Source organism: Lissotriton vulgaris, unplaced genomic scaffold (assembly GCF_964263255.1).
Source record: "Lissotriton vulgaris unplaced genomic scaffold, aLisVul1.2 SCAFFOLD_2545, whole genome shotgun sequence".
Taxonomy (NCBI): Eukaryota; Metazoa; Chordata; class Amphibia; order Caudata; family Salamandridae; genus Lissotriton; species Lissotriton vulgaris.
Genome location: NW_028254314.1, coordinates 316,674 through 329,349, shown reverse-complemented (window position 1 = coordinate 329,349; position 12,676 = coordinate 316,674). Strand labels below are relative to the sequence as shown.

The 12,676-nt window shown below is 46.6% G+C and overlaps 1 protein-coding gene across 1 annotated transcript; it reads left to right on the top strand.

The window, feature by feature from the left end:
* Nucleotides 1-606: 606 nt before the first annotated feature.
* LOC147659584 (dynein regulatory complex protein 8-like) lies at nucleotides 607-10,370 on the top strand (the record flags this gene model as incomplete). The annotated part of the gene is made up of 4 exons (XM_086951625.1): nucleotides 607-703; nucleotides 3,386-3,428; nucleotides 3,516-3,582; nucleotides 6,677-10,370. Coding segments are annotated over 4 exons (323 nt in total), but the record flags the coding sequence as incomplete, so codon positions are not given.
* Nucleotides 10,371-12,676: the final 2,306 nt, after the last annotated feature.

The following is a 12,676-nucleotide window of genomic DNA, read 5'->3' as shown; positions in this document are numbered from 1 at the left end:
AAAACAATAGTTAATCTAGGGGACTGTTACATCCTGAATGATGACGGGTGCTGTTGATTGTTTTTACAGACACCTCAGTCATACAGGCGCTAGAGAAGGTCTATGTATTCACAAATTTGATGTGAAGTGGAGAAATGTGTATTTTTCCGCTTCACCTTTTCAGATTCCTTCTTATATGATATTTATTTGTAGTGCTTATTTGATTTTTATTGAAGTTTACACTCTATCAAAACAAAATAAAAAATAGTCGAGAAAACTAATGCTCAAGTGCCAACATTTTCCAAATTTTTAACCAGATACATTTAAGTCAAAGACAGTGAAGAAAACGATGGCTTTTTAAATGACCACTTTTACATTTTCCTTCCTATAGCTCATACTTGAAATCTGTCAGAGGCATCGATTTTACATTGATTCTGTTTTCCTCTTTCGCTGTTTCACTTCCCGTTGCGGTCAATGCCTCGCCGTTCTGGAATATCAGAAATGTAAATAGCGTAATGCTGTGGTGTATTTTATATGTACAATGTCTATAGATGCCATGGGCTCTTGACCAAGATTATCAGGATGCCAGCTGATAGAAATTATATGTTTTATTGGTTCTCATTAAAGAGCTTTTTCTTTCTCAGGTTGAAGAAGAAGAACCTACTGGTTTCATCCATTTTGAAAAATTTCTTCCAACGATGACGAAAGTGATGCTAGAAAGAAGGTACATTTCAAAATTGCGGTTATGGTGACAACATATGCAGTGAAAAATAAAACTCCAACATATACAGCACAGCATCCGCTTATTGCATTCCAAGCTACCATTATAATAACAATGTTTTAAACTGTAACCTAAACTCTCCCCACCCTCTGTGCTCCGGTCTATGCGTCTGGTCCCCTTAGCCAGAGGGCTACCGCCATTGACCTTCATATTGTCTCCATGTGACACATTCTGGCATTTCCTGACCCATTGATGCCACCTGGTCCTCCCGACCTGTGGGCTCATCGCTCTGCGTTTGCCACTAGCTGACTCTTTTGTCCAGTGGGCCCTTCATGGGTGTCTGACCTCGGGAGGGTCTTTTAAGGCCTGTATCATGGCTCCCCAAGAGGTCAGGACCTCCGCCAGCTTCTTATCCTGTCGTATCTTTCTCATATGCACTTCATCCGCTCCCGCCCCCTCTAGCTAGCATGAAGCTGAGCAGCATAAACTTCCTACTGAGTTTCTACTTGCTCTTACAAGGGAGTACAGACATTGCTTAATCAGAAGGGGGATGGCCCAGCCCGCTGCCCCGTTGATTTGAGTCAGCACCTCTTCCTAATATCTTGTGATAACTGGGCAGTTCCACTCCACATGAAATAAGCAGCCCCACTCCCGCATCGCACATATCCCAAGTCCCTACCTGAATGTATCTTATGTAGTAGCCTGGGGAGAGGTAAGCCAAGTGTATGGAATTATACTGCACCAGCTTGAATCGTGCATTTATCAACACCTCATGGACTCCACCATGTATTTTATGCCATTCCTTAGATGTAATAGGGTCATCGCTAACACGTCAGCGACACCACTCATTTATCCGCTCTGAGGGCCCTATACAATTGTGTGATAAGCTTCCGACCCACCGCCATTGAGAGCATGGTGACCATTGTTTTTGTGGGTTCAGGGACCCTCGGGTAACGAGTGCCAGATTTGGCTGTAGTTGCTATTTTTGTGTCCTGCACAAAAAAACTGCCCCAGGCCCAACCCAAACACCTTGAACGCGTCTTGCATAGTGGTGAATCTGGCTGCAGGATAGTGGTCAGACAGCTCTGTGCACACACTGTCTCGCCAGCATCCGACAGCCATTGTCTGAGCTATCTGATCAAGTAGCCAAACTATCCAGATATCTAAATCTGGTGCGTTTGGGATTCTTCGCATCACTCCCTGGACTGCCCTCTCCCAGAGCTGGCACACCATTCATATCACATGTGACAAGAACTCAGGGACTTGCTTGTCTCTCATCAGCAGGCCCCCGAGATTGATCTCAGCATATGTGCCGTCTCGTAGAGTCTTCTCCCAATTTCCTCCCTCATCAATTAGAGTTAGCAGATAGTAGAGTTCAAGGTCGGGTACCTACACCGCCCCCTTTTTCCATTTCAGATTGAGTGTGTTCATTCCCACCCTACATCTCTTCCCGGCACAGAGGACTTCCACCAATAGCCGATCCAATTCTCGGAACGCACACCACGGCATCTCATACATGGTGCCCTGGAGCACATACAGGCATCTGGGTAGCACCACCAATATGGCCACAGTGATTTTCCCCTTCAGGGATCATTTTAGCGAATTCCAGAAGGCTCTGGAGGGTTGGAGATTATGGATAACTCCACCTAGATTTAGATCATGGCTCTCCAGAAGCTATGTGCATCCCAGGTATTTAACGCTCTCTACTTTTCAGAGTTACCCCACCTCCGGGAGAGATGCTTGGGGTATCTCCCTTAGCTACCCCAGTCGGAACAAGGCTAATTTTGAGTGATCAACGTTGAGTCCCGATATTACTTCGAATTCCCCCATGGTTTTCAGCAGGATCAGGATGGATGTGGCTGGCTGTCGCAAGTATATCAATGCATTGTCCGCATAGAGCGAGACAACATGAACTGTCCTGCCAACTGGGATTCCCCAGCCATGCAAGACCCAACAGAGCTTACACGACAAGGGCTCCATCGCCAGGGCAAACCGGGGAAACAGTGAGACCCCTGCCATCTCACCCTCTGGCGATTGATTGCAGGAGAAACACATTTCCCAGACCGAACACGTGCCATCAGCCTCGTATAGAGCAATTTGATCCACTGAATGAAATAGTTTCCCAGCACTATTCTCTCCAGTACAATCCATACATACTCCCAACTCACAGAATCAAAGGCCTATTCTATAAAAAAAGAAGTGGGGGGACGCTGTCACCGGAAGTGACGTCACGTCAGGAAGTGACTTCACGAAAGGTGGCTCCACTCTCATCACAGAGAGGCCAAAAAGGAGAAGTCCAGCTGTTTGGCAGGGGGGACGGCGTCCCCCCTGTAAAATAAGTGCGGGGACGCCCCCCACCCACGTGGTACCCCGACTCGAGCCCTGACTTGTGATCGGCTAAAGCGGTGTTCCCCCATGGAGATACAGCTCTGGCTCGATTTGTAATCGAGCCTTAAGAGTAACGGAGTGACCATAACATTAACTTTATGGTTTTCAACCTTGACTTCATACTGTTCCCCAGAGCTAAAAGGTTGGCTACCCAATCACTAGAATCCTAAACAAATATGGGATTTTCTTCTTTCAGATATTTATGAGTCATATTTATTAAGTTGTTGATCACTGAATGAATCCTTGTTTTGAAATAAATCAGTGTATTAAATCAAATCCTTTCTTTCAATATTTCAGATACAGGCCAGTTTCAGAAGATGTTCTTATCCGAGCATTTGAGGTTTGCATACACTGATATATAATCTCATTGAATTTAAAGTTATTATAAATATTGCAATGTCTTTATAGTACATATCACTTTTTTAAGGTTTTGGATCAACAAAAAAAGGGATTCCTTACCAGGGAGGAGCTAACTAAATACATGACTCAGGAAGGTAAGAGTTTGAAACTAATTAAAGAGAGCACCCTTTTTATGTTTGCTTAATTTTTTTTTCGATTAAAGATCTTGGAAGTATAAATACAATGCTTTTTTAAATTAGAATTCTTAGTCTCACCCCCTCCATTACAAGTGTCTGTTAATTCCGATGGGTCCAGTGGCGGGAGTTACTGGGACCATCAGAATTATGAGTATAGCAGGGACACTGGTGCTCTTTGGTTACGTTCAGAGATTCAGCAGCAGGCAATGTCTCTGTGGGGGGTGGGGGGGGGGATGCAACAAGATGATATGCAGAAATTAGCACTTTAAGCCAGAATGCTGCATGTTATTCCGCAAAAACGCAACCCCAGTTATTTCCTCACTCAAACATTACCAGGACCCTGCTAATGGTACATTCTGAGAAAAAAAGAAAATTTACAAGTCGCTCTCCATGAGGGCATAATTACCAGAGGTCACGCTATACTCATATAGTCTTAAAAAAATCGATTTTGTATGGCCAATTCTTGGAAATGGTTCCCAGAAAACTAATGGTCAGAAAACTATGACAGTGACTCCCACCCTGAAAACTTTAAGATGTCTGTTTACAACACTGGATGAAAAGTGAAATTGTTTTTTTAAATAAAATATTTGGCGAGTATTTTTATTTGTGTGAGAATTGTTAATTGCACTTCACCTTGGATTGAATGCCAGTTCAGAGGTCCCAGAACGTTTCTTCATAAGAAACCTAGGAGTCATTATGCTATTATTATGGCTCATGCCACAGCAGCCACGTCCTGAGCGAAAAAGCCTGGCTATCCCTCACTTAGATCTTATATTACTCGAGATTTCCCAAAATTGACGTGACCTAGCATGTCCAGGCTTAGAAGCCTCTGGATAAACTGATGGACTGTTGTGAGTGTCAGCAAATATCCTCCACTAAACCTGTTGAGGAACCTTTATACGTAGGGATTCCGGCTATCAGTTTAAACTGATAAACCTTGATAAAAGTCCAAAAACCAAAAAAGTTTGAGTTCTGTTTCAACTGAAGTCCACCGAGTTTCAGGGTCCAAACATAATAAACAGACAAACAACACAATTAATAATTTTCTGACTCTCAAACACCTCTATTTATGCTTATTGCAAAGAGGGCTCCAACAGTGGGGGAGACGGACTGTGAGTATCAGTCTCAATCGTGCCTGCCTTGCTCTAACTTGAAAATGGAGCATATCTTCTTGCAAGGGGGCCGCTGAGTCATGGACCCCTGAATCCTGTCCAGGTAGAAAGGGGTTTTGACACATTCCATGAGGCTAACTGTTATGCTAACAGGTAACAGAAGGCATGGCCTACAAGGTTGCCACCTGAGCGGATGCTCACAACATGCACCATCTTCCAGTAGATCGTCTCCATCACCTTTCACTTTTAGAACGCCTGTAGAGTCGTCACATTTTAAAGACTCCTGATATCCATCCGCACAGGGCTTCTATGACTATTAATGGAGTCTTGGAATCTCCTACTCCTGCTGACATGGCACTGGAAAGAAGCCTGGCTGCAGAGGCTTAACAGGTGTCTGTGCTTGGTGAGAATGTGAGGCACTGGACTGACCTTCAAAAAAGTAAAATTGGGGATGGGTTACTAAGCGTAGGCGTACATGGAACGTTATTACAGCAATACCACCATTAAGCCATGTTTTGAAGTTTTACATAATTACTTTGATCTTCTCCTGTCCCAGGAACATTTCCCTACCTTATCTAAAGTGCCTTAGATCCCATACGACCACGATCGTGCCCTATACTTTACAGTCTCTAACAAGTCTCGTCATTCTGGGAAATCATTCTCAACAACTTCCAACTAGTCTTTTCCTAAAACGAAGTCGTCTGTACCAGAGGCTGGTCTATATCCTCTATCTTCAAGCAGAAAGTACTCACACACAAACTCCCATTGCCAGAATTTACTCTGTGTGGCGCATCACTACCCGTTGCGATGCCTGGATGTCACAATGAGTAATCCTACAGCATTCAGTGTCTTAGGCATGGTGGCAACACCATAATGTAAACTAAAAAATAAAATGCACCGGAAAGGGACTGAGTTCACTAAAATGTGTTAATGTAGTAATCAGAACATTCTGTAGTCAAGTTGATGATTTGGACTTCTGTGCAGGGCCTGGTTTAGAATTAGTTGCTACGGGAAGACCATCAGATGTGTTCTGGAGACGTTAAATGTTCTGTTGAAGGATCTTCCAGTGTTGGGAAATCCTTCAGGAAGATTTACCACTTCTTTCACCAACCTGCTGGAATTTTCCAATTTCATCTCCTGATCCAGAATTGCAGAAATGTGCATGCCAACAAATGCTGCATTTTGTTCCTCTGCAAGCAGCCGGCACTCAGTGAAGTTCTCTTAACTCGTCATATGCAGCCCGTGCAGGTAAGAGCAGTGGGCTGGTGCGGCCGAGTGGGGGGGGGCGGGTTTAGACAGAGGATGAGGGAAAATAAATTATTTATTTAATTTTCATCTCATGGTCGTCTGTCGATTCCCTCCCAACCCAGCCCTACCGCTCTTACCTGCACGGGCCGCAGCTGTCATTTGTACAATTCAAAATATATTGGGACCTATGTTTTTCAAGTACTAACAGTAGAGCTTTTGTAGTACTCTTCTACATGCTCTTACAGGCCTTTGTGAATTGACTGATAATATGTAAAATGCAAATACAATGGAAGCACTCATGGAAACTTCATATACAATGAATACAAGTAGAAAGAACTGTGCCCTCTTTGAACATTTACTAATAGGGTGTGGAACGCTTCGGGGATTCACAAAGACATGAAAAAGACGGTGTAAAAAAATACTCCTGTAGTACTACTTCGCATACTCATAAACGTTGTTGTGTTTCAGCTCCTTGTGTAATAACAATGTTTTGTGGCAATTGATGTTAATTTTAAAACTGCCTCTGCTCGTGAAAATCCAAATTTGAGGATAGCTATTCGTATGGTGCATTATACAGACCTTTTCCTCTGCCATGTTATGATGCAATGTGTTGCAACGAGTTACGCCTGCAGAACAGGTTCCAAAGAACCACATTGTGTAGACAATGACGCAACCTTTCTGCCTTTTTGCAGGGGAGCCTTTCACCCAGGAGGAGATGGAAGAGATGATTTCTGCTGCTGTTGATCCCGAAAAAAACATTGTTCTCTACAAGGAGTACGTTTCCAGCCTGGTGGTGGAGCAGCGTTAGACGGACTGTACCATTTAATTGTGAAAAGGGCGGTGGGTGTAAAACTGGAGGTGTTTACCATGGGCTTGTTGTTTTAAGCAGGTTGAGTTTGTATCGCCGTGAAAGCGTCTGGTTGGGAAACCCAGCAGGAGAGTGTTTGCACAGCTGCTCGATGAAACCTCAGGGTAATTAAATATTAAGAGAAACAAAAGTTATAGTGTAAAGCTTGTGTTTGCCGTCACGTGACTATTACCTCAGACAGGCAAACAACAGTTGGAAGTGCCAGGTACTAGGACACATGCCTAGTTTTCTGCATCTACATCAGTAGTGGAGCAAGGATGCAATGGGCCCTGGTGAAAGCAATGCAAATTTACCCTTTGATTGTTGTTGCGGTAGTAAAAACACTGATTATCCAGTGGCTGTGGTGACATTTTAAAGTGGTTATCCAGTGGCGGTGGTGACATTTTAAAGTGGTGGGCGTAAAGGTTTAAGACAGTGCCCAGTAGCGAGCAAGCACAGCGAGAGAGCCTGAGTGTCATGAGGAAGGTTCAGAGGGGTTCTCCCCCTGGGAAATTTTTGACAAGGGGGTGGCTCTACCAGGGCTCTGGGCCCTGGTGCCACTGCACCAACTGCACCAATGGCAGCTACCCCCCTGATCTACTTGTACCGTGCCCTCCTATTCCCCCGAAAGAATTCCACTGTTGTATACCAACATTTTTGACCAAAATGTCAAACAAAAAGTTCGATTTGTAATCTTGACTGCCAGGCTGTCGTACTGACTTGCATTCATGTTGCAACCCTGTTACTGTATCACCTTCTAACCGTAAAAGTCAGATTTTTTTTTATGAGCTGCGCTACGAGAACCATCACATGGATTGGCCTGTGTGGTGGCACTCCTATTAACGGTACAATTGAATCATATTAGTAAGGTAACTACACGTTTTATAAGAAACAACCCATATGAGTCCTGTATGCTCCTCCATATGTAGGTACTGTGGGGCATTTTTGTAAGTACAGCGGCGGGCTAGTGCTGAGGGGGGTTGCCTATTTCTGATTGCCCCAGTCTTCTCCTTTTGACTCACTGGGTGTGTCAGGCCAGGGGTTTGGTGTGTAATGAGGTATCTCTTTCTGTCTATGGCATGACCAACTTCTAAGGCATACCGGAACAAAGGAGAGGACATGGTTCAACAAGAAGAGATGAATGGCCCCTAGCTCTTTGCACCCAGAGCTGGCCTTTGCTCAGATTGCGCCCTGAGCGCAACCAAATCTGTCCCCCCTCCTACTCTCCCTCTTTCATTGTCTATGATTGAAAGTTTGGGGCGAGTAGGAGGAAGGTGAGGGAGGGAGATTAAGAAGTGCCATGAAAAGAAAGGCAACTAAAATCAGAGGGAGCACCAGCAGCCTTAAGAATTAGGGTTTAAACACACTTTTCTTTGGACCTAAGTTGTGGGGAGACTGCTGCGGGGAGCTCTGGCACCCCGCTTGAGGTCAGTGACCTAGTCTTAGGCCCAGCTTGCACATGCTAAAGGCCGGCCATGCTTTCACCCATGGGGGTCAGCAGACAATGGCTTCCCAATGAAGTTCCAGTGAAGGGCGCTATCAGTCCCTGCCTGTGCTTGGGCAGATGTTTATGGGTGGGCACCTCCCCATTGCCATCCACTACTCGACAATCTCCAAATCGCTCCTCAAACTAATCCTTTGAACGGGTCATAATCCAAGAAGGAGGAAGCACAGTCCTGTCCTTACTTCTCGAACGTCCAGTCCAACGTCGCCCCAAAGCGGGCCGCAAAGACACGCGCTCTATCTTTGGACCGGGGTAGACAGGCCGCACCAGACCCTCTCAGCTGTCCATAAAGCAACACCGTCACTGAGCCTGCCTCAGGCCCCCGGTTCACGCTAAACTGTCCCTGACCTGCTTCTGCAGAAGACCTGTGGGTACTAGTGTGACACCACACCCATCTGCCTGGACCCCCATTGTGAAAGACCTTACCCCCAGCCATACCATGTAGCGCGAGGGCGGGCCAGACACAAGAAACCGTTACCAGCACCCACATAGTAAACCTGACCACCATTTCCTAAATGCCCAATGGTCCCCTTTGCAGCCTGTGATAGCAAACTCCCCCAGTGCTCCCAGGTCACGCCCACCACTGCAGAAAAAGCCTCTTGAATTTCTTGCGCCAAAACCATGCCTCTGTCCTGTGCAGTACCTCCCTCGCTCCCCAGCATGTGCTATGTCTCCAGCCTTTCTCCACTCCTCATTCGCCCGCAAAACAATATTGGAGCTGACGGGTTGCGTATCAGATGGCTGCCTTGCTTCCCGTCCTGCCCTTGTATCCAATTCCTGACAAGTCCAGCGGCAGGCCCAGAGACATGCTGGCTCTGCCCACAGTATCGTCAGTGCTGCTTACCCATGCATGGACAAGAGGTTTCACCGCACTGCACCCTCTCACTGCGCACACACCGAGATGCCCTGCACCGGTGGTGGGGCGCATCTCCTGAACTCGGGCCCCCACTGCTGCACTACCAGGCACCTGAACAAAGACAAAAGGTGAGGGCCGAAATCTGGGATGCGCAGCACAACCCAGAGCGCGGCCCCTGCTACTCCTATAAAAGGCCCTCGCAACCCTGGAGCGAGCTCACACCCCACGTGCAGGTGCCGTCATATACTGCAACAAACCTGATCCTGCCCCCGAAGCAACAGAAGCACCCGGGCCGGCCGCGAACACACTCCTCACCCTCCCGGTGTGCGCCGTGGCATTCCGGCTCCAGAAGACTGGCCTGCCACGTTGCCCGCTACACCCCTCCTTACTTTCACACTTCCCCTCCTTACCATCTTTACTGGCGACCCACAGTCCATTACAGTGGCCTCAACACCCGCCCCTTGCTGGAGCGCCAGCAGGACCGGGCCACACGCTCAATTCCCTCAGAGGCCCCCACCGCCAGGAGGTCAGCTACCGGCCTCCTGCAGTACCAATAAAGCTGGACGAATCTCCGCATTTCCTATGCCAGACATTGTTATGCAGCTCAGCTGAATCTTACACAAAATCACCACTACTAAAAGCTCTAACTGTCTCTATGCCAAACTGGAGCGTACCCAAACAAAATGACGGAATACCACACTATAAAAGCCTACGAGACCCTGCCTCCACACCCCCAAGTCCAATCGCAATGCCCCTCGACTTCGGACTCCACCGCCCGCCCGAAAATTCCAGGACGGTAGCGCATGCTGACCACCCATGCCCCCCACCCCAACCATCATAAAAATGTGAAACTATTAATGTAGTGGCGCAATGCCTACGTGGGATTTTACAATGTTCAGGCGCGACATCATAGATATCCTGTAAGTTAGTTGCAAGGATGACATATTGTGATTATTCGTTGCTTTTCTAAAGGCAGTTTATATATGTTGTCTGTGCCATAGTGCTGATTATCAAAGATATACATGCAGTCTTGTCTTCCCGTGGCATTTTAACAATGGTATTTACCTGTAAGTGCACTATTTGTATTTAATTGACAGTTTTTTTCTATGTATTTCATGGCAAATACACATTGTACATTGGGAATACATTGAATAAACCATTATTATTTGTTTCTATCCACTCTGTATTACTGTGTTTTTTTTAAATTAATCAACAGAGACATATTTTGATTAGTGTTTACTTTTTCGTTAATTCAAGGAAGGTAACAAAATTCACTTGTTAGCTTGGGAGTGGAAAGCGTCTACAGACATTAGTATCATATATTTGATTCCCACTACCCCTTCAACTTTAGTTTTGCCTCAAGCTAAGGGTACTCTTAGTATTTTGTGGTGCAGGAGTGCATTAATAGAAAGAACAATGCAGTTAAAGAATAAATAATCTAAAGCTCAACCCAGTTTATCAAAAATTAAGGTGCACTAATTAACCAATAGCCACAAAGACGATAAAGTGTAATGGAAAAAGATGGGTTTGGGTGGTTTAGGAAGGTGGAGTATTATGTGGCGACGCTGGTTCGGCTTCACCATGCAATACTCTCACAGAGCCCAAAGAGGGTCCTTGGATTCACTATAATTAATCCTTAGCTCCGTACTGGTTAAGTGGCAAAGAGCAGTCAGGGGCCGGCTGCGGGAGCATCAGCGCTTTAGGCGCCTTGGGGACTGACTTCAACCATATGATGCACATTCGTATTGTATCATTTACCTTTGTAACATTGCTATTTGTTTGTCTTTTTTTTGAGTATGCATCACCATGCTCCAGTAACTGTTTCTAACCATGTAACTTTTACTGAACTACCTACCCCCTACCCCTCCCCGCTCTACTCCTCTCCACTTTCCTGCTACTGATTTCTGCCCTTACCTGTCCTGGCCCTAGTCCCCCACCCTGTTTACCTGCGAATTTCCCGCGTCATTTGAGAGCTATCTATTTTGTCTGATGCCCGATGGAGCTACCTGGTTTAGCTATAGGGGAGACAGGTCATGGATTCCCTCCTTGGACGTCACCTAACCAGTCGGTCTTTAGCCAGACTTCCTTTCGTCTCTCCCGTCGTCTCTTCCCGCTTCCTCCCTCTATTTATTATCTCTACTTCTCTCCTCTCTCAATGTATTGAGACTGAACTATTCTGTCAAGTGCCCGATGGAGCTACCTGGTTTAGCTATAGGGGAGATGGGCCGTGGGCTCCCTTCTTGGTCATCACCTACCCAGTCGGCCTTTAGACAGATTTCATTTTGTCTCTCCTTGTGTTTTTTTTTTTTAATTTTTGAAAACCTTTATTAAAAACAGAGCACACAGCTATTTAGCCTGACATCCCGGAGGCAAGGCAGCATGGGTAACAGGAGAAACTGTAGTGCAAGGAGATCATCCCATAATCATTGAAGGTCAATTTTATGTTTAATGAGAACATAACATAAAGAGCGCCAGAGGGCGTGAAAGGTCGGCAATAAAGTCCAGAGAGAATCAGGGTGTCAGGGACGGGCAGGGGAGGAAGGTAGGGGAACAATCATAAGGAGAAATGTAGAATGGAAAGGGGGGGAGGGAAACAACAGGAGTGCATAGTATATTAAAACTCAGTTGAAGTCACAGGTCAGGGCGACAAGTGTTCATCCAGTGAGATAGGTTCAGGTGGTAAACACACGTCTCCTCTATATGCGTTCCAGGCCCCCCACACTTTATCCCAGGTGCGAGGTCTCCCTCTTGCCACGTAGACCGTTTTCTCCCTAAACATACACCAATCCATATTGGCTTTCCATTGTACCACCAGGGGGGCCGTGGACGCACCCCATTTCTGCGCAATGTCTCGTTTGGCCACCATGTTCCCCAGGGTCACCCACCTAGTCTGTGCCACGGTGTGGTCGGAAGGCTCCCACACGTTAAGGAGACACCTCCGAGCTTCCGCATGGGCGGTCACACCAGTGACCTCTCCCATAATACGGTGCACCCTCCTCCAGTAGGAGGCAATTGCGGGGCATTCCCAGAGTATGTGGAGGAATGTGGCGGGGGCTCCGCAGCCTCTCCGGCAAAGTCCGTCAGGTGAATATCCCATGCGCACCAATCGGGGACCTGTCACATACACCCGGTGCAAGATCTTGAACTGCACCAGGCGGAGGCGAGAGGAGATCGCAACCTCCTTAGGGGAGGAAACTGCGCACTGCCAGTCCTCGTCATCAAGTTCTAGACCATCCGCCACCCACTGGTCCCGCAAACCAAGGAGAAGATCGGTGCGCACATTTATCAGTTTCTTGTATGAAAGGGAGATCGCACTGTCAGGCATGTGCCCATCCAATATTCTATCTTCCAGGGGGGAGCTCTCAGGAATGACGCCGCCCGGCGGTGTGGCCGAGAGTAGCGCATGCTTCAGCTGGGCGTAGCGGAAAAATTCCGTAGTGCCCAGCTGGTATTCGGTTTGCAGCTGGGGGAAGGTCTTAATAGTA